This window comes from Pituophis catenifer, unplaced genomic scaffold (genome assembly GCF_029215685.1).
Source record: "Pituophis catenifer annectens isolate HBS135680 unplaced genomic scaffold, rPitCat1.0.hap2 SCAF_4, whole genome shotgun sequence".
NCBI classification, from domain to species: domain Eukaryota; kingdom Metazoa; phylum Chordata; class Lepidosauria; order Squamata; family Colubridae; genus Pituophis; species Pituophis catenifer.
The window spans coordinates 25,865,844-25,888,104 of record NW_027256884.1 but is presented as its reverse complement, the minus strand read 5'-3'; the positions used below and the strand labels follow the sequence as shown (position 1 = coordinate 25,888,104).

Below are 22,261 nucleotides of genomic sequence, written 5' to 3'. Positions count from 1 at the left end.
TCGTTTCTTTGCCATATTTTAAACACAGGAGCAAAACATTAGTTAATGTTACAATTCAATATTACAATTTATCCTGTTCAAAGAAAAAGACCCAGATTTTCTGTTTTGGTCTCTCTTCTCTCTCCTCTCTCTTTCTTTACTGGTATATTAATATGTCAGGCTAATAGTCAATTACATTTAAAATGAAATTCCTGTATGCCCATAGAGAATAGAACAGTAGCATAAATTGTCCTCCTTCAGCTGTCAGTCAGGGGTTTGAATTGCCTACCAATTGACAGTGGATACTATTTAGGAGAAGACAGTTCCATTTATAGGCCAGATACTATTTTTCAGCTATCATCTTTTCAAAAGCGAGCCTTTGAGCCCTCTTGTTCTGTTGCCAACCCAGTGTTTTCTAGTTGCCAAACATCCTTACTTTGAAAGATGGAGAAGCCTTTTTCATTTCTCATAGTATTTATCACAGATGCATTTATATAATATGCTTATTTATCAAATAGAAGGGAATAGTGTGTCTTCTACTTCCATGTGACTATGAAAGCCTGGCCAGATTCAAGCAGTGGCATAGCAGATATGATTCCCTCAGTTTTTCAGTCATGAGAATTTACTGTACTTCAGTGCAGAAGGCGTTGTTTTGCCAAGCTCAAGAGAGAAATAACATTTTCTGTGCAGCTGGATACTTCCTTCTCTCAGCAGCTGTACGATCCATCTTGGCTAACTGACATAATACAGAAAAGCAGGCCTATCCATCTCAAGTATGTAGGACAAATGCTATTTAGAGACATAAATGTTCACCACAGCCAAAGTATTGGAGATGTCATCCTGCTGAAGAGGAGACCTTTCACGAAGAAGCATTAGCCAAAGGGGAAAGCCTCACACATTACAACACGCTGGAAGGCACACAGGCTGCTTATAGTAAAAGGAAATTGTGACATTTGGGGGAAGGGGTTGGAATGTGCAAAGTTGTTTTCATTTTACAGATTTAACATAGATGCACATGAACTTGCATCTCTTGCAAAATGGGGATAGCATTTCCCTAGTAGAAGAAGATGTGGAAGTTTTAGAATATTTCAGAATAAAGCTACAATAAGGGCACTGTACGCTAAAGCAACCAGGCACGAAGACAGTTTTTTTCCTCCATGCCATCTCTCTGCTAAATAACTAAATAACTAAGCTGTTTTCTATATGCAATTGTGCCAATATAAGGCAAAATTAGATTCAAGGGAACTAAGTCTACACAAGATTGCATCTTACTAAAAAGTAATTTGTGAAGCACTTAAACATTTCATCTCTTCCGTCTTCACCAGTACTTTTACCCATACCTGACCCAATATTTGCTTCCCTCTCCAACCACTGTCTAAAAAGAGCATTGTATTTGTTCAACATGAAACTGGTTCTGCCTAGAGAAGGCATGAGCCAGGGACCACCACCAAAAGAAGCCTTGTCCCTGGTTGGCACGCACCATCCCATCTCTGTAAGTAAGCCAGGCACAAGGCTTCCAGTGGATTTTAAAGTTTGGCAAGTTTACATGAGAATTCAGCTTCATTTAGCTGCTTTCTGGTTGGCACGCTGAACAATATACCGCAAGCAAAACTTTAGGGTCTATATTGTCTAGCAAAGTCTGAACAATTATGATTTCAATGTTTTCATGGCAAATAGAATCCTGGAGACGGTGACATTTAATTTCCTCTTTAATGATTGAGAACCTTTTGTGACTTCCCTCAATTCTGTGTAAGGCATTATTTTACACACACACGCACACATGCATGCACTTATATTCCCCCGGATTTTTCTTCTCAGTGACTCTCACTCCCACTCTCACTCTTACACTGTGGGATTATGTCAGAATAAATGCTCATAAATGATCTGGGGACTTGTTTCCATGGAAGCAAATTTTACACCCGCAGAGTGCAACGGAATGTGGATAAGACTGTATGCTAAGTCACTGCATTCATATGATAAGAACAAGGAAGGAGAGGGGTAAGAACATTCAAAGATCCTGAAACAAAGCAAGATTGCTCACTTGCCTGTACCTCAAAGATTCATGTGGATAATATATGACTCAGAAGAAGCTAGTTAAAGATTACTACTGTGATGATAAGTAGATATGAAAGTCATTGTGGTGTAACAGTTAAGGTGCTGGACTAACAGTGGGAGTTCATTCTTAGTCTAGTCTATTCTTAGGCATCAGCGCCATCTGGGTGATTTGGGACCAGTCTATAAACTTCAGATGATGATGATGATGATGATGATGATGATACAGAGACATGCCAAAGAGCTTTGTTCCAATGGGTGTTTGGATTTAGATTAAGGGAATGCCAATTTTTTAACTTGTTGATTTTTATTATTTATAGCATATCTGTTTGTAATGTATATTTTGGATTTTGTTGTACTCTGCTTAGAGTCTGTTAAGAATGGAGCAGGTTATAAATATTGTAAAATACATTAATACCCCCTGAAAGATGTAAGTAGAATTAATAAATGTGTGAACCTTGGAGACATAAACTCTTCTAAGTCCTCAGGATATCAGGAGTTACAGGAAAATGTCAGGAGAGACTTGCTGGATCAGGCAGAGACCCATCTGCCTGATCCAAATTATCAGAGACTGCAATATTTTTTAGAATATTTTTAAATCTTTAAATATTTTTGTGGATCTTTGTGGACTACCTTTGTATATAATCTTTTTGTACAAAAATTGTAAACTTTTATTGCCTAGATGGTAAACTTTTATTGCCTAGATGGTAAACTTTTATTGTCTAGATGGCAAACTTTTATTAGCCACAGGAGGGACCAAAAAGAAAAGTTAGAATTCCTAGAACTAAAGTGAAATTTCCTGACAGTGTAAACAATTAACTAGTAGAACTGCTTAGCTCCAGAAGTTATGGGTGCCCTGTCACTGGAAGTTTTTGAGAGGAGATTGGACAGGCATTTTTCCAAAATAGTATAGGTCTATTCAACTCTGTTACTCCATTGTTCTAAAAATCAACATTTAAGAATAGAAAATTCAGTTTAGAATTTCAATTATCAATAGTTTCTAAAAAGAGAGGCACAATCCAGCATTCCTTTGACAGGAAGAAAAATATCCCAGATTTCCATAGCGGGGAAAAAAAGGCAAGCATTGGTTGTAGGAAATTCAATTCTTAGGGGAACAGAAACTATAGTCTGCAGACCAGATAGTCAATCTAGGCAGGTATGTTATCTCCCTGGAGCAAAAATCAAAGATTTAACTGAAAACCTTACTAAAATAATAAAACCCACAGATTACTATCCCTTTCTTCTCCTACGCATGTGGACCAATGATACAAGAATGAATCTGAAAACAATAACAAGAGCTAGGGAAGAAAGTTAAAGAATGAGGAGCACAAGTGGTATTTTCCTCTATACTTCCAACAAAAGGTTAACATCCAATAAGGGAGCAAAGGATTTTAGAAATTAACCACTGGCTTAAAAACTAGTGTCATCGAGAGAAATTCAGTTTCCTTGACCATGGTCTGCATTATCTACATGAAGGGCTCCTGGCAAGGGATGAACTGCATTGCATAAGAATGGAAAGAATATATTCAAAAAAGGACTAGCTCATCTTATCAGAAGGGCTTTAAAATAACATTTTAAATATTGTGAGGGGGCACAATCTAGGGGTGACATGATAGCGGTGTTCCAGTATTTAAGGGGCTGCCACAAAGAAGAGGGGGTCAGCTTATTTTCCAAAGCACCAGAGGGCAGGACAAGAAACAATGGATGGAAACTAATCAAGGAGAAAAGCAACCTGAAATTAAGGATAAACTTTCTAACAATGAGAACAATTAACCAGTGGAACAGCTTGCCCTCAGACGTTATGGGTGCTTCATCACTGATGGTTTTTAAGAAGAGACGGGAAACCCAGTTGTCTGAAATGGTATAGGGTCTCCTCATGAGCAGGGAATTGGACTAGAAGACCTTTAACACCTCCCTTCCAGCTCTCTTCTGAATTTGAATTTGAATCTTAATCCAGCACTTTGTTTCTCATAGCAGCTAGCAAAATACAGCTAGGGGGTTACACAAACATCTCCCATCATTATGCTTGGAAGGAATGCTACACCCAACCCAGAATAACACTGAGTTGCAAAGCTGATTTGCTTAACTTCTAAGAATTTATCCAATCCCCCTTTAAAGCCATTCATTTAGTGGCCATCACTATGTTTTTAATGAATTCCACAGATTGATTATATGCTCTGTGAAGTATTTTTTTTCTGTTCTAAATCTCCTTTCAGTCAACTTTATTGGATGACCCCTGGTTAAAGTTTTGACAGAGGGGGAAAAAATCCTCCTTCATTTTCTCCATACCATATATTCCCTTTCAGTTTCCCTCTAAGGCTAAACTATTCTAGTCTTTTCTTGTAAAGTCTTGCCTTTAGCGCTCATATTTCTTTTTCAAAGATAATAGTTCCTTTCAGAATAATTCCCAGCATGGATTTTGTCTTTCTCACTGCTGCCAACCTTAGTCGGTATCCTCATTGACATATCTACCAGGATCCCAAGATCTTTTTCCTAATTAGTTATTGACATTTCAGATACTTTTAGGTGGCCCTCATGGTCATCATATAGATTATATGATGACCTTCTCAATATATATATATATATATATATATATATATATATATATATATATATATATATATATATATATATATATGCTTAGCATTTGATTTCTGCTGTGAAGTGTTTTTTTTTTTTAAATTAGTGACAATGAGCTTTTACCCATTTTAAAGAGATGCTTCTGGAGATCTTCACTATCACCAACTTGTTTATCATATGCTGCATATTCTCTTAAGATGTCCTAGATAGAATAACTTCTTCTTTTTTTTTTTTTTACTTCAGTTTGCCTTAATTCTGATTCCCTCTCAGAATTACATTTCAGGCAATTGTCCTTTAGTTTGCGCAGTAATGACAGATTACTGTCAACCAAATATTAATTTGGTTTTTCTGCAATTGCCATATCCCCTTTGAATATATATATATATATATATATGTGTGTGTGTGTGTGTGTGTGTGTGTGTGTGTGTGTGTGTGTGTGTGTGTGTATACTTAATATTTCGGGTTTCTTCCCATGTAATTGTGGATATATCCCTAAAAGGGTAGAAGCGACGTTTCGGCAGAATCCCATCTGCCATCATCAGGCTTATGTCAGCAGTCATTTTGCACTAACTGACGTTGGAATTTCAAATCTGGTGCTGGTATTCTGGGATGGCTCCACCTTTTCATTCTGATTGGTTGGGAGTCCCAGTATATGTTTATTGGCTTGGCTTCGGGTGTATGGTCGGTTTTTCTCCACTAGGTGGCAGGGCTTCATCTTTGTGGCTGGTTTGAATATGATTTGGTTGGGATTTTTTTGTGTAATGTTTGGTTTATGTTTTATATATGGTGTTAAGATTCGTCTATCTATGAGAGCAGGTTTCCAAATAGTAGGCAGACGTGAAGTGTCATCCCGTTTATTCATGCAATATGGTCTTTTTTCCATTTCTATTGCTTCTCTGATTATCCTGCCATTGAGATGTTCTATTTTTGCAACTGTTTTTGTTTTATTAAAATTAATGTTGTGTCCTGTTGTATTTATATGTTGAACTAATGGTGATGTGTGTTCTTGCTTTTGTATTGAGTTTTTGTGTTCCTCGATGCGCACACTCATTCTTCTGTTGGTCTGTCCAATGTATGTTGATGGGCAGGAAGCACATGGGATTTCATATATGCCTTGATCTTCTAATTCTATTTTGTCTTTGGGGTTTCTCAGAATGGACGATATCTTTCTATCTGTGCAAAATATGGTTTTGATGTTGTGTTTTTGTAGTACTTTGCTAATTTTATCTGTTGTTCCCCTTATATAGGGCAAGATGGCTTTCCCATTGTTTTGTTCCTCTTGTTGTTTTTTATTCTGTCTTGGTGTTGTATGTTTGATCATATTGATGACTTTATTTCTACAGAACCCATTTGATGTCAGTACATTAGTTAGTGTATATAATTCTGTTTGTAAATGTGCTTCATCAGCCAGACGTTTAGTTCTTGTGGTTAATGTTTTGGCAACAGAGTTTATTTGTGCAATATATATATATGTATATATGTATGTATGTATGTATGTATGTATGTATGTATGTATGTTTGTTTATTTATTTATTTATTGGCTCAATTTATATGCCGCCCTTCTCCAGAGACTCAAGGTGGCTTACAATGCATTAAGCAATAGCCTTTATACTTTTGTATATACCTGCTTAGTAGGGCTTTCGCCCCCCCCTAAGCGGTGTTCTTTTTATACAAAGTCATCTTATTGCCCCCACAATCCGGGTCCTCATTTTACCTACCTCGAAAGGATGGAAGACTGAGTCAACCTTGAGCCTGGTGAGAGTTGAACTTGCAGTAATTGCAGGCAGCTGGTGCTACTTAACAGCACTTTAGTCTGCTGCGCCACCATTAACTGTTTTGTTGTTTGATGGCTCACTTGATTCTCTTGCTTTTAACTCTGAACATAGTGAAAGAAATTCTTATTGTTTTTTTCCGTACGTTCCTCCTCTTCCTTTTCAGCTCTTATTACTTAACACTTTTTATTCCAGCATCTCTGTTCGTTTCTCCTTGTTAAAACAGGGTTTCCACTACCTGAAAGAAGTCTTCTTCATTTTGACCCAGCTTTGTGGACATTACTAGAGAAATCTGCTGATCTGTAACTAGAGTTCGTTCCTGGATTTGGTTGACTCTTTCTTACAGTGTGAAATATATTTCAGATAAGTTTCAATTGCTCTGAATGTATTATTAAGAAATTTAGATTTCTTGCCTATTTTTCTTTCAGTCCATTTTCACCAATCCTCTTATATTTTGAAGTTGGCCCTTTTGTAGTCAAATTTGGCTGTTTTGGAGCTTCTTGGCAGTATTCCATTTAGCTGTATCTAAATGCAAAAGCATTTTGGCTACCTTGTCCTATGAATTTTATAACTCTTACATATACCATTTAGGATTTAACTAGATTGCTTCCCTTGTGTTTGGTTTTAATACAAGCTATTCTAGGACACAATCATTTAGCAAATCTAGAAATATGATATCTTTGTTGTACCAAGTCTGTTTAAGATTAACTGGTCCCCAATTATTACACCTGCTTCTTGGAATCTCTCTCTTAATTTCTTTTGATAGCTCAAGATTGGCTTCAGCATTTTAATCAAGTAGGATGCTTAGAACTAATTTATATTAATAGCCAGATAATTTCCACTTATATTTAATTTATGGTGGAATCAAGTTTTCCGACATTACCTAATAAAAGATTTTATATCAGCCACAAAGTATCAGGATCATTTGTAAAATTGCAGCATAGAAAATGTATTCAAAGCTATTGTTTGAATACATTTTCACCCACAATCTTTACATCAGATGAAAAAGCAACCATGCATTTCACTTATTTAGTATCTTTATTTTTGTAAACAACTATCTAGTTGATTAATGATCAGCACTAAATTGGCACTAGATAAGAATCAACAGAATTCTAGGAGGGGTGGACTTGAATCTCTTGTGGCAACGCAAAGGCTCTAAACTGATAATGTATTTAACCCATCCCTCCCAATTCACCCTGTTCCTCTCCTGCATCTTATACTATATTTGATATCAGAATGCAATGTCTCCTGCAGTGCACTTCTCCACCTCATTCATTTCTATATAATTTGAATACAGGAATGCATTACCCATTCATTCTCTTTCCTCCACCAGATTTCTTTAATACCCACTGCATTTAGATTCTAGCTAACAACAAACACCCACAATCTTTACATCAGATGAAAAAGCAACCATGCATTTCATTTATTTAGTATCTTTATTTTGTAAACAATTTTCACCTTTAAAAAAAAACCTTAAAAAAATTAAAGTGCAAACATAACATCTAATTTCCCCATCTGAATTTGGAGACCATTAGTATTGACACAGATATAGAAATACATCATGTCCTTTAGTGTGCCTTTTAGTCTCCTGATTATTACATCCACCATTAACTCACTTGTACATTGCCTCTATGTTTTACAACATTTATTATTTCTTTGTATAGCTGCACATCTCAACAGCTAATGTTGAGCTACCGCTTGGTGTCTTTGAGCTAGTCACTCTCTCTCACCCCAGCAAGGAAACAATAGCAAACCCTTTCCAAAAAATATGCCAAGAAAACTGCAGGGACTAGTCCAGGAAGCCATCAGGAATCAAAAACTGATTTAAAGACACACTTCAAAAGTCTACAAATCTAATTCTAAACCTCTCCTCCTTTCATTGTCACCTCAACCACATTTTGAGTGTTACCCATGTATGGTTTCTCTAACTTTTGGTAAGGCTCACTAGATCAGTCATACAGGATCCCACCACGACGATTTCTGCAACTACCATGCTGAGAATAGGGCAAGGAGCCACTACCAGAAATTTTTTTTCTCTCCACCATGTGACCTTTAACCTGCTTCTTGTCCAGCCGCTCTCAACATTATCCACCTATTATTCCTTTACCAGCCCGCTTTACCTGCGGGGTCCTTCTACTTGGCTACCCCTTTAAAATGCCTGATCACCTTTTTAAAACCACGTTTTCACGCTAACTCACACCTACGAATGAGACTGATGGTTGCTGCAGAATCTTGCCACACCATCTCCCCCTCGCCATTTATAAGAACCATATTCAGTCAGGCACGCGCAAGACCACCTATGCTCATTAGGAAAGGCCTACTTTCCTCCGGTTTTTGAGGAGGGGCCAGGCAAAGGAGCTCTAGTTAGTCCTGGCTATGGGTAAATGGGATTTATCGTGAAATGTGCCTTGATAATCTTGGACTTCAGTCTTCTTTCTAGCAGCATAATTTAGGCTTCTAGAATTAGCTGACTTCATTTTCCAGGTGTCGATGATGCCAACATGGATCATGACCAATGCATGTTCCCAACGTTCCCCAGTAGTTTATCTAGATCAGTGTTTCTTGCCCTGAGCAACATTAAGATGTGTGGACTTCAACTCCCAGAATTCCACCAGCCAGCTCAGGGAGTTGAAATCCACACATCTTAAAGTTTCTGAGTTTGAGAAATACTGATCTAAATGATGCATGGCACCCATAATCTTTGCATCAGGTGAAGAAGTAACCATGCATTTCTTTAAAATACAAACAAAAAATACAGAGTAAGAAGGAAAAGGAGAAAAAACAATCTTATATGTTATACTTATCAACAGGCACTGGTTTACCAGTTAATTCATTACTATAATATGAACAAGATATTATTGTAAATAATCAAGGATCTCTTTCATAGTAACATATATTACTGCATCCTTGGATTAGTAGAAAATATTGTCTAATCCAAGCATACATTTCTGACAACCATTACTTGGCATCTGGAATAATACCGTTGTTCCAATTTTTCAATATAATTATTCTTGCCAACCCCTCCCCCCATTTGATACAACCAAAATTCCTGATAAACAATCAAATTTCAAAAGAAGAAAGAAGGATTTTAGATGTAAGCTATTTGATCATTAAAAATATAAACAGCTGTGTTTGTGGTGGGTAAGTAGCTTGTATAGTCACATATTATATCTTATGAATTAAGTTGGAAACTTATTATCTATTTCCTTTGCTGTTATGGAAGGTGCTTGGAACAACACATAGCAAAAAAGGTGTTTTATTTCCAGGAGTGCAAGCAGTGAGAAATCTTTGGGCTGTATTGAAATGTAAATTAAGTTTTGATAACAAGACTCATGAATAGCTAACACGTTGGAAAAATTCTACTTTGAAAATGGGTGGTAAATCATTTTATTGGAAAAGTTGGGTAGAAGCTGAGATTATGAATTGAAATCAGCTACTATGTAATGACTGCTTTAAGCATTTTTCCAGCTTCAAATTGAATTTGATCTTCCTAATTCACAACAGTGGAGTTATCTCCAGGTAATGCTTGTTATCTAACAGATCAATATACTCTGCATGTGTGTCTTCCTCAAAGGCACCAGAGTTGCTTTCTTGCCATTACAGAAAACAAAATCATAACATCTCTCTATTGAAAGCTCCAACTGTACATTTCTGGGGATGTCAAGTACAGAATAAAGAACTGGAATTTCCAGGACATCCACAACAGTGGCTTCAGGTCTGGACTTGGAGTAGAAATGGTGAATTAAAGACAGCTCCATGAAAGGCAGAGCTAACAACCATGGCAGAATGAAGCTCTGCTGAGTAGACCAGCTTTCGTAGTTCCTCTCTGGACAAGGAGAGGACTTGAGATCATCCACAAGTGCTCCAGACGATTGCTCCTCATGAGGAGACCATAAGACAGTGGTCCCCAATGAGTTTAAGAGCTCTTGGAGATGAGGGAATAATCATTTTGCTGAAACTGCAGTTGGCATCTTTCTTTACTGTATTCATAGTTTTTATTTTCCATTTCTTTACTATTTTTTCTCTTTTCTGCACCTCTGTTTTTTTTCTTTTTATTCATTTCTTTTTTAAAAAATTTGTATTAGTTTTAATCATTGTAATTATAATTTCAAATTTTAGTTAAAAAAACCAATGGTTTCAGATCTTGAAAATATTAAATGTTATCTACAGATTCGAGATTAGGGTTGATTTATTGAAAAATTACAGTACACTAAGGGTATACTGTATTTGAAAGGATGGACATCACAAATTTTCTTTTTTGTGGAAATATAAGAAATAGGTATATTCATTGACTGCATGATATGGTCATGTGATCATTTAGCATCTTTTTGGGACAGTGTATTAAGGTATATTACTAGATTTATGGGAAACTCTTTAAATGTTAAATATGTTATTGTAATGTTGAATGATATACCAACTATCAAATACGAGAGGATAGGGCTTACTTTCCAAGGATTGAATTCCTCCTAAGGGAATCTCTCTCTTACATGCCAGCAAGGGAGCCATATTCCTAAAAGTAGGACAAAGCTATTATATTCTGGAAAGTCTCATCTGCATTCCACTCTGCCTCTCTAAGCATTTCCATCTCAGCTTGATTTTAAGGAAACCATTTTCCTCCTTAGAGATCCAGGAGCTTGTTACACCCACACAAACTCATATGCCCAATAGGCAGATTGTTGAGGAATATAGTTATTCATATAAAAACATATTAGAAAAAAAAATGCTGCACAGGTTATAGAGAATATAACAGGATTCTCACTGCCATTATAGAACAATTAAGCAATTTAATTCAATTGCTTAAATGACAAATTTGTGGCTGATCATTTCTTAATTCATAAGGCTTCCTTACTTCAATTCAATTAATTCGTACAAGTTCACCTATAGCCTACAGTGAGCTCTGCCTAGAAAAGAGTGCTACCAGAAGTTGCCCCCTCTTGGCAGCCTCCAAGCTAAGACAGAATTGGATGTACTTATACCAATTCATTTGGGATCTTATTTCCATGTACCTTTGGGGGAAACAAATCCAGAGAGATTTTCATCTGGTGTGCAATGGGAGGAGAGATCTAGACACTTAAATTTTATTTATTTATTAAATTTCTATGCCACCACTGATAAAGCGATTCTAGGTGGGTTTACAATACAATAAAAAGTAGAAAGGTACTACAAAATAGAAGAATTAAATAGACAAGCAATAAACCAAGGTGATAGGAGTGGGGATCCTGTCTACCTAGTCAGCCACCCACAACCTAGCACATCTCTATCAGGGGACCAGGCCAAGTGGCCGAGCTAGGTTTTCAGCCTCTTCCGGAAGGCCAGGAGTATTGGGTAGACCTCAGCTCAGTATTCCAGAGAACAATGCCCACAGCAGAAAAGGCTCTTCTCCCAGACTCTGCCAGTTAAAATTGTTTGGCAGGCAGGATTCTAAGTAGGGCTTTTCCGCTGGAACAACTGGGATGGGTTAGTCTCGTCAGGGTGAGACAGTTCCTCAGATATTCTGGACCCATGCTATAAAGGGGGCAATATGCTATTTAGTATACTGTCTTTGGTGTGAGCTGCCCAGAGTCCTCGGAGAGTGGGCGGCATAGAAATATGACACATACATACATACATACATACATACATACATACATACATAAATAAATAAATAAATAAATAAATGTGATGATCAACACATTGAATAGGACCTGGAAGCAAATTGATGCCCCGGTCAACTTGTGTCACAGCAGTGTCACAAGTGCCACCCGAGGGGACTACAGAACTGTCCGCCTGCTGCGTTCTGTACCAGTTGTACTTTCCAAATGCTCTTCAAGGGTAGACCCATGAAGTATGCATTGTAGTAATCCAACCAAGATATGATCAGGGCATGAGTGACTGCACGCAGGACCACACAATCCAGTGGACATTACAGCCATAACCTGGATTGGGATATCCCACAGTACCTATTTATTGTTATTTTGTTGTATATATAACGTTATGCTATATCATTATAATCAATAAACTTACTATTGTTAAAAAAATACGAGATGTAAATAACAGTATGCGATGTCTTCACATCCAGTCTGGTCCTGAATAAAAAGCCGGGTCGGGGGTGGTGGATCTAAGGATGAGACATTGCTTTGTGGATAGACTATTCTTCATATTTATATTTAAATGCTCCTTCACTATTGATTGCTTTTTTTTAATTCCACCTTTATTGCTGTATAAGCAACTCAAGGCAGTGAACATACCTAATACTCCTTCCTACTTCTATTTACCTCACAACAACTCCGTGAGGTCAGTTGGGCTGAGAAAGACTGGTTGCTTTCATGGCACTTAGATCTGAGTGTTTCTGAAGATTTCCAAAGAAAACTCTCTTGGACATATATAGCATGTAAGGAATGCTAACTTTCAGGAATTATTGTTGTTCGGTGCAATGGATATTTCACTAACCAAGGACACCATTACACCAAGATTTTGCACCAGTTCAGAATCAGCTATGGGCACCTGTTAGCCAAAGCTGCCTTGTTGAGTTGGCTTTCTTTCTTTCTTTTTTTTTTTAAGATTGGCATCAATTTATTTATAATTTATTTGTAATTGAGTTTCTGGGCAGCGGTTCTATTTTTCACTGATGGAAATGATAACTCTTCATCCTCCCTGCTTCCTGGCTTCTGGCTTCAAACTTCTTTCGAGGGAGTTCTTAAAAAGAAGCAAGCAAACAAGAGAGTAACTTGACACATTATATTGCCAGCTGAATCCTTGCCAAGAGGAGGGTGAATTAGACAGAAGTCTTGTCACCTTTAGTTTGGCTACTATACTATGTGGGAAGAGCAGCAGTGATCTGCCAAATGTCAAAACAGCTTAACTCCAGCTGCATTTTAATGTGGACTATCAGGATCTTGTCTGAATTGCTTAGAGATTATCTCCTCCTTCCCCAATGCCAGCTGCTATAATGGCACCCAGCCAAGGAATTCAAGAGGGAAGGACCAAAAATTCAAGTGATACCATACATTGTCATTGTTTTCAGACATACAGCCATATCCGACCCTTGGCAACTGTATGGATCAGCCCTCTTCATGCCCCTCTATCTGCACTGCCTCCTTCAGATTCACCATTCTGTATCATCCTTTATAGTGCCCAGCCAGTGGGTACTAGGGCGCCTCTTTTTCCGCTGATCCCTCCCAGCATGATTGACTTTTCGAGTGAGTCATCTCTCCTGACAACATGACCAAGATCTGTTTGGCAATCTTAGCTCAAAGTGATATTTTTGGTGAGGACTTCTTCGCTTGTGAGTTTTTGCAGTCCACAGGATGCGTAGTAGTCACCTCCAGCACCAGTAATTAGAAAAATTATTGCATGAATTAATCTGCATTTGGATGTGAGACTGTCTTTCTTCTTCCAGATGTTATTCATGCTAGACATTGCAGTTCTTCCAAGTTCTATGTACCTTCCAATCCCGGGGTGGTATTCACTGACCATTTTTTTAAAATTTGATTTATATGCCGCCCATCTCCGGAGACTCAGGGCGGCTTACAATGCACTAAGCAATAGCCTTCATCCTTTTTGCATATTTATACAAAGTCAGCTTATTGCCCCCACAACTGGGTCCTCAATTTACCTACCTTAGAAAGGATGGAAGCCTGAGTCAACCTTGAGCCTGGCGAGATTCGAACCTGCAGTAATTGCAGGCAGCTGCACTCTGACCTGTGTGTCCTCTGCAGTTGTCATTATCTTTGTTTTCTTTGATGTTAAGGAGCAGTCCAAATTTTTCACTTTCATCTTTGACTATCAGGATTAGCCACTCCACATCCTCCTTGCTTTCCGCAAGCAATATTGTATCATCTCCTCAACCATCTGAGGTTGTTGATATTCCTACTACCAATTTTAACCCCAATGGTAAATTCCTCCAAATGTGCATTTCTCATAACTATTTATGTGTACATGTTGAATAATACAGGTGGAAAGATTCAACCTTGCTGAGTGCCTTTTCCAATTTTGAAACATTATCCGTATTCTGTTCTTACAGTGGCTGCCTGATCAGAGTAGAATGACTGAATAAACTAGATGGTGATTGGTGATATTCCCAGTTCTTTGAGGCAGTTCCAAAACTTGTCATGGTCAACACAATTAAAGGATTTTGTGTAGTCAATGAAACACATGCAGAGGACTTTTTGGTATTCCTTTGCTTTTTCCACCATTCAATGTAGATTGGCAATATGATCACAGATTCCTCTTCCTAGAACATAGAACATGTTCTATACTCTATGAACATAATAGAATTGGAAGGGACTTCAGAAGTCATCTAGTTCAACTTCAATAACAAGAGATGTTATTCCTTTGGATAGTGGTAAAATAAGTAGGATTTTTTTAAAATTATTTTTTTTTAAAGCAAGCCACCACACCTTATTTAGTTTCCACTGTTGGCCTAGTCGAAAGCTGGGTGATTTGTTTCTCCTGGTGCGAGTAGCCAAAAAGAAGTCACACATAAGTGACGGAAACCAAAAATACAACTTTATTTCTGTGCAAACATAAATATTCGCCTTCATGACCAAAGTCACCAAATCAATCCTATGCATTCAAAGCTTAACAGAGCTTTTATACATCATTGAAATAAACCAGTGTATAATCATTGGTAGATAGTAATTTATTCACACCCTTGGATAGGGAAAACATGCCCAAAAAGTTGGTACTAATGCCCATAAGGTGAGCACTGGTTGTTGCTAAGGGAAATATGAATTGGTTGGTTTCTTATCTCTCTAGCTTTTAAGTTATTATTCAGACAGGAATAAGACAGGAAATTGGGCCTGCTCTTTAGAAATTAATTGCTAAGAAATAGCAAGATAAGAAAAACATTCATTAGCAAAACAGGAGGCTTTTATCTAGGTTTCTAGGTAAAAAGAACTTTAACCAAAGCCAGAATTAACTTGCTTCTATTTCCTATATAGTAACAAGCAAAAGTCAGCAAGCAAAGATAAACCCAAGGTTCCCCCCCCAAAAAAAATCCCTTCTCCCACCATCACCGTTACAAACCCTTCATGGCCCATTAGTGGGCTGTAGCACAAAGGTTGGGGAACAGAACTCTCTGTATGATGTACAATGTTGCAGCCCCATTGTGAACCGGTAGTAAATGTAAGTAGAACCCACCCCTGCATAGCACTCTTCAAATATCTGAAAAGAAGCTAGAGCGGGGGTTCAAATCCGCGACAACACGTCACATGACGTATTGCAACTTTTCCCCCCTTTGCTAAAATGGGCGTGGGCATGGCCAGTATGTGTGATGCGGTATCCAGGGACATGGTGGCTCAGTGGCTAAGACACTGAGCTTGTTGATCAAAAGGTCGACAGTTCAGCGGTTCGAATCCCTAGTGCCTCATAACGGGGTGAGCTCCTGTTACTTGTCCCAACTTCTGCCAACCTAGCAGTTCGAAAGTACGTAAAAAATGCAAGTAGAAAAATAGGGACCATCTTTGCTGGGAAGGTAACAGCGTTCCGTGCGCCTTTGGCGTTTAGTCATGCCGGCCACATGACCACGGAGATGTCTTCGGACAACACTGGCTCTTTGGCTTTGAAACAGAGATGAGCACCACCCCCTAGAGTCAGGAAAGACTAGCACATATGTGCAAGGGGAACCTTTACCTTTACCTTTATAGCCAGTGTGTGACACATCCAGCGAGTTTGACATCCCTGAGCTAGAAAAATTTAGGAAACTAGAAAAAAATATAAAACCTCTTCTCTGTTGTTCCAAAATGCATGATTGTCATCATTGTCAGCTATTCAGTCATGCCTGATCCTGGGCCAATCTATGAATCAGCATGGTCCGTATACCTCTGTCTCTCATTGCCTCCTTCAGATTTGTGATGGTCATGCCAGTGTCATCCTTTGTAGTGTCCAACCAATAGATACTAGGGCAACCCTCTTCTCCGCATGACATGGAATAATAAATGTAAGTTACAGGGAAGCAGATTTCAAATGAATGCTGGGAAAAAGCTTCCTATCATTAAGAAGAGGCTAAATATCCATCTGCCACAAAGGCTTGAACTTGCATTCCTGACTTTTATAGAGAACTGCATTCAGTAGCCCAATTCTATAATTCTGAAATTCACATAGAATCAGGACAAAATTAAATGTCACAGCATCAATTGTATCGATTAACAGCATTTAATACGATTATTCTCCTGTATATTTTCCACTTCTGTGAGATAGACAATTTCTATTCAGTAGCAAGTATTCAATGGGCTCAGAGAGCTATACCCAAGTTTTTTCAGAAGGCTGCAGGTAGCTCTGATACCACAGGTTGTCATAATAATTTTAGTTTATATATATACAGAATAAGTAATTGCAAGTTTAATTAGGAGGTAAAGAATTCATGTTTTTAAGAAGCTATTTTGGTTCTTGGCTATAACCAGAAACTAACATAGAGAGGTCCTTCTTTGAATGTAGCTCTTCCCCATTTCACTTTGAGATGCCAGTTCAGCCTTTCCTCCCATCACAATCCAGTTTTGGCTTTTTTAACATCTGGGTGAAAAAGCCATAATCTAGAATTTTTTAAAAAAGTGTAGCCGTTTTTTGTAATTTTTTAGCTATTTTCATTTTTGTTTTCTTTAATGGGCAATACAGCTTCCTTTTGCTGGTCTTTTTTCTAACAGTGGCAACTCATTGTTAGTTGCTTCCCGAGTCAATGCAAAGTTTGTACATCTAAGTTAGTGGGCCCCAACCTTTATGATGAATGTACTTTTATAATGACTATGATCATGATTTATCACTTATAGCTTTGATGTACATTGAGAGCTTATGCACCGAAAACAATTTATTATGTGTCCAATCACACTTGGCCAATAAAGAATTCTATTCTTCTATTCTAACTTGGTGGCCCATCCTGGAGTGGGGAGAGGGGGCATGTGAGTGGCAGGCGCATGCATACACACACAGCTCCATTTCTGTAAGCGGCAGGCACACAACCTCCCACATGTCTGAATTACTCCACTCACGCGAGTGGAGAGCTGTTGAGCAGAGAGCGTTTGTGTGTAAGTGCAAAGCTCATCTCGTGCGAACGAATGGAGCTTTGCGTGCGAGTGCAAGTGCCCTCTGCTCACTCAACTGGAGCTTCATGCATGCATGCTTGCCCATCTCTCCCACAGCCCAGTTTCGAACAGACCACGGCCCAGTAGTGGGCCATGGCGTGGAGGTTGGGGATCCCTGCTTTACGTGAACAAAACTTTGCCCAGCTTCAATTACTTGCAGGACTTGCAGAGTTAAGCCCACATTTCATCACAGGGGCATTTTTACAGATGTGCTGGAGACACTACTGATTAATTCTTCTTTTTGAGGAATGAGTTGCTTAAGAGGATCATGCAACTATTAGGTTATAAGAACAACTTCAATTTATTTTCATCCAGGCCTTTTTCAATTTATAGTTTACATGGTTAGATCCACTGTTTGTTTGCTTATTTTGGTAAGCTGCCGAAAGCAATTCAGTGGCTCTAGGTAGCAATTTACTAAACAAACAAGCAAGTAAAGAAGTAAATAAATTTATATATATATTTAAGCTATGTTGTATTTTCTTCATTATCTAATATTCCAGTAGTTTTAAATTGGTTAATAAATTAGCCCACTGTTTCTTTAAAAGGCAGATGATTATTTCCAACCAAAATTGTTTTAACATTGTCATCAGCCCTACTGATGGGAATGAGATGGGGGCATTTTAAAGAGCACTGAGTGTTCAGATCACAATGTGTTATTCTCTAGTGCAATGATTATACCCTTTCTCTTAATTCCTGTGCAATCGGCACAATTGTGCTGACATGAGGACATGCAAAGCATTCTGTTAATGTGAAAACAGGTTTAGATTTGTATAGCAGGTGCTATAACTTGACCTCCAATACTTTATGTAAAACCAAATTTCCCTTTTGTTGTTACAGCTGGGTGCAGGTGAAGGTTGCATGAGAAGAGTTCTGAAAGCATGAGTGTTTTAGAAATATAAAAGAAATAATGGCACATTTAGAGGGCCCATCCTACTGTCATTTAACTTTGGCATTGCACAGACGGTGTAAGGGGGTAGAAATTCTTGTAAATTATACAGGAAGATTTTGAGCATGCTGTATTTAAATCAAAATTAAGAGTTTACAAAGGGAGTTCTATTATCTTCTATATACTCCATCTAGCAATTGGTTCAAAATACATATAATTAATGATCCTGCGTAAGCATTATATTTAAAGTTGCTCTTATCACCAGGCATTTTCAGCAATTTGTGCGTTTTTAAAAGCTCAACAATGGAGAATGGCAGCATAATGGTATAGTGTAGTACATACAATAAGGGACCTAAAATGCCACAGCCATTGCTAGATGTTACTTTGTCCTTAAATATCAAGTGAACATTTGCACATAGAAATAATGAAAAGTTTGTCTTTGCAGGTGGGGATAAGTGGAAATTCCACCCCCCCTACCCTCCAGAAATGTTAGCATCCTGAAACTTCATATATGTCTGTTATAATGTAATATCATTCTCTTGAAATGGCAGAAATAAAAATCTATGCAGTGGTGGGATTCAGCTGGTTTGGGCTGGTTCAAGCAAACCGGTTGTTAAATTGCTGACTGGCTCCACCCCTCCCCTCCCCACCCTTTCCAGGAGTTGTCATGTGCCCTGTTTTGGCTCCCAGGTAAGTACAGGGAGGCCTACTAGGCCCAAAACGGGACATGGGGGTGCGGTATGCCATGGCCCGTTTCTGCTCCCAGGGGGCTGCAGGAGGGAGGTGCAGGAGGCCTAGTGCTGCCTATCACACCCCCTGGCCATGCCCACCATGGCCACACCTACCCAGCCAGTCATTAGGGCAAGAACCGGTTGTTAAATTATTTGAATCCCACCACTGAATCTATGCCACCATTTATATCAAGCATTGTGGTTTTCTCTGACACCAATTGATATTAGAGAAAAAGACCAGCAGCTTGAAGTTGGGTGAAGAATGTCTGTGGTTCAGGAATAAGACCTCCAAGCCCTAAAGCAGGGGTGTCAAGCTGGCGGCCCGCGGGCTGGATGCATCACATGCAGGCCACGCCCACTCCATGAAGGAAAAAAATGTCATGATACATCACGTGACGGCAACGTGAGGCCATGAGTTTGACATGAGTTTTTGCTTAGCATTGGCCAAGATGGAAGGCAAGGTGTTAGGCGGTTTTTTTGTTCAAAATTCATATCTCTACTCTTGACTAGAAAAGTTTTGTTTTTATTTGGGAGCATGTGAGAGAAACGAGTCTCTGATTCTTTCAGATCCATGTGTTCTTTAATTCACAACTGTCATGTCTCAGAGGACTTATTATGTTTTTTAGTCCCTAATTGTGATGGAAAATCATGGGAGTTGTCAGGACAAGGGCAATTGCTCTCCTAAGCACCTCTTTCAGATACCTGTTGTTAGACACTGACTTAGGTTTCCAAAATTGTATACCACATACAAGAAGGATCCCTGAAACTTTACAGAATTACCAAACAAGCAAACAAAACCCCATCCCAAAATCAAAACAAAGCAACAAAAAACTAACTACAACGAAAGAAATCCTAAAGAGCATAGGATTCCAAAATTAGAAGAAGAATGGCCTGCGTGGTTATGAAGAAGGCACTGTTGCAAAACTTGGTGTAAGCAGGAAAAATGAGGAAGAAGACATGTTGAACATTTTGTAACTTATGTTTTTGACAGCTTCTATTACTTCAGAATCCGAATAACGCTTTCCTAGGAATTCTCTGACTTGCAATACAAAGCAAGATTTCAGGCATAGAAGGCCAACATTAAACAGACAAAAACCTAGTTCCTAGAAACAAAGAGAATGATGAACTGGATTGAAAATACAATTGAGAATAATGAACTGGACTGATACCAAAAGGCATTTGTTTGTGTGAGCTTTGTATTCCAAAGCCAATTTAGGAAGCTTCCCTTGCTCACTTTCTCCCTCTGTAACTAGGTTGCTATGGCAAAGCTATTACTCCAGCAAAGGGAACCAAGTATAGGTGAAGTGCTGATCCCTTTTCAACTTGACATGAGCCTCTGATTACTTAATGATTATAACCTCATCAAATGACTGGTTTGAACATGGTAACGCTTAGCCAGACACATTTGATAAAGTAGTAAAGCTGTTGAAATTCCTTACTGTGGGTCCTGGAAATTTGCCCTTTTGTTGTTCTTCAATTTCTTAGCCCCAGAATGCAAGCCTCTTGTATGCAGTGACTTGAAATGCAATTTGTATTGTCTGACTGTGCTTCTTTTATGCCTTCCAGCCAACTGGCTTCTTAGGGTAGATGTGGAAAAAAGATAGTGAAAAAAAAAATATTCCAGGTAATCCTTGATTTATGATCACAACTGGGATCGGAATTTTTGTCATAGCATTCGTAATTCGAGCCACCCATTTTAAAGGACTCAATTGTATGACTGCTTTTAAAGCAGTTAAGTGAACCACACAGTCATAACTGTGGGAGGTTTTTTTTGTCAGAAGCCAGCAAAAAATATTGCAAATTGTGGTAACATGGCTGCAGGATGCTGCAACTAGTTGTAAATGTGGGCCAGATGCCAAATGTAGTCATGTATCTGTGATGGTGTACGGATGTCAAGATGACATTTTATGATAGCCAGAAGATAGCCAGAAGATAATAAACTTACGAGCCCTTCATACCTCTGACCATTAAAGAATTGGTCGTAAGTTGTGGACTGCCTATATTAGACTACAATATCCTTTTCATTTCAAGAGGGGGAAAAAAGAGATTCAGTGGGTTGGGTTCAGTTTCTCTTTGAATTCACTGAATTCATTGAGTTGCATTCACGACATTCTTTGAAAGCTACGATTCTGGATAATTCAGGGATGTATATAACCTGATGCCGAAGGAATACAAGGGAAGTAATCAAATTAATAATTCAATGTTATTACCTTTAAGTCAAAGATATCCCCTTTAATTCTTCTCAGGTATACTCCTCACCATTTTTTAAATCACCCTTCGCCCACTTTTTGAATACTGTCCTAACAACCACTAATGGGCCAAGGAGAGGCCTCAGCCCAAGAGGTTGTGCTATACAGATGTTACCTCCAACTCTTTAGCTTTGATTTTCTTTCAACATGCCAAAGTACTGTACTAAAGTCCATTCCCCATACAACAATTATATTAAATTGTATATATTTCCCCTTTGCTTTAAGTAGAAGTGATTATAGATCTAAGCTGGTAGACCCAGGTGTTCAAGGCAAGGCAAGCCTCTAGAGAGTTCTTTATTTCTCTTAATAACTCAACTAAAGGAATAGCTTGATGTGTTTAAGAAAATTCTGTGTTCCTGTAACACAAAACAGCCCTTACACAGCTATCTTTTAAAAATGTACTGCCTTCCTCTTTCAGGGTGATTTTTATATTTCTTTGTTAATTTGCTAAGTTGAGTCATAGACAAGAACAAGTTGACCTTGGCGGCTGGATTTGACTAATGAGAGATGACTTTTCTCACAGGAAAATGTGATTGTGGCCGGTGTACATGTTTTCCTCCTGGAGAGTCCAAAATATATGGCAAACTTTGCGAGTGTGATGATAGACAGTGTGAAGACAACGATGGCAATGTCTGCAATGGTAGGTCAATTTTAATATGGATTTCGGATGAAGTAATGTTGTGGTTATAATGCTATTTTTTCCTCTGGTTTGGAATTATTGTGATAATATAAAGAAAGTAACTATTTTAAGAGGCAGGAATGTATGTACAACATGGAGAGAGATAGGTGTCTCATGTATGTATGTATGTATGTATGTATGTATGTATGTATGTATGTATATTTATATATATGCAAGTCTTGGTGTATTCGGGTCTTCTCCCGTGTAAGATTGAGAGCACTTTGGCAATGTTTTGGCAGAATCTCATCTGCCATCATCAGGCTTATGCAAGGGGAG

General features: G+C 38.3%; 1 protein-coding gene across 1 annotated transcript in view; it reads left to right on the top strand.

Annotated features, from left to right (window-relative positions):
• The window catches only part of ITGBL1 (integrin subunit beta like 1), a 174,624-nt gene that overhangs the window by 132,530 nt on the left and 19,833 nt on the right, over window positions 1-22,261 (top strand). Inside the window, exon 8 of the mRNA XM_070944319.1 lies at window positions 21,830-21,946. Coding sequence (XP_070800420.1) covers window positions 21,830-21,946 — 117 coding nt within the window. The remainder of the gene's footprint in view (window positions 1-21,829; window positions 21,947-22,261) is intronic.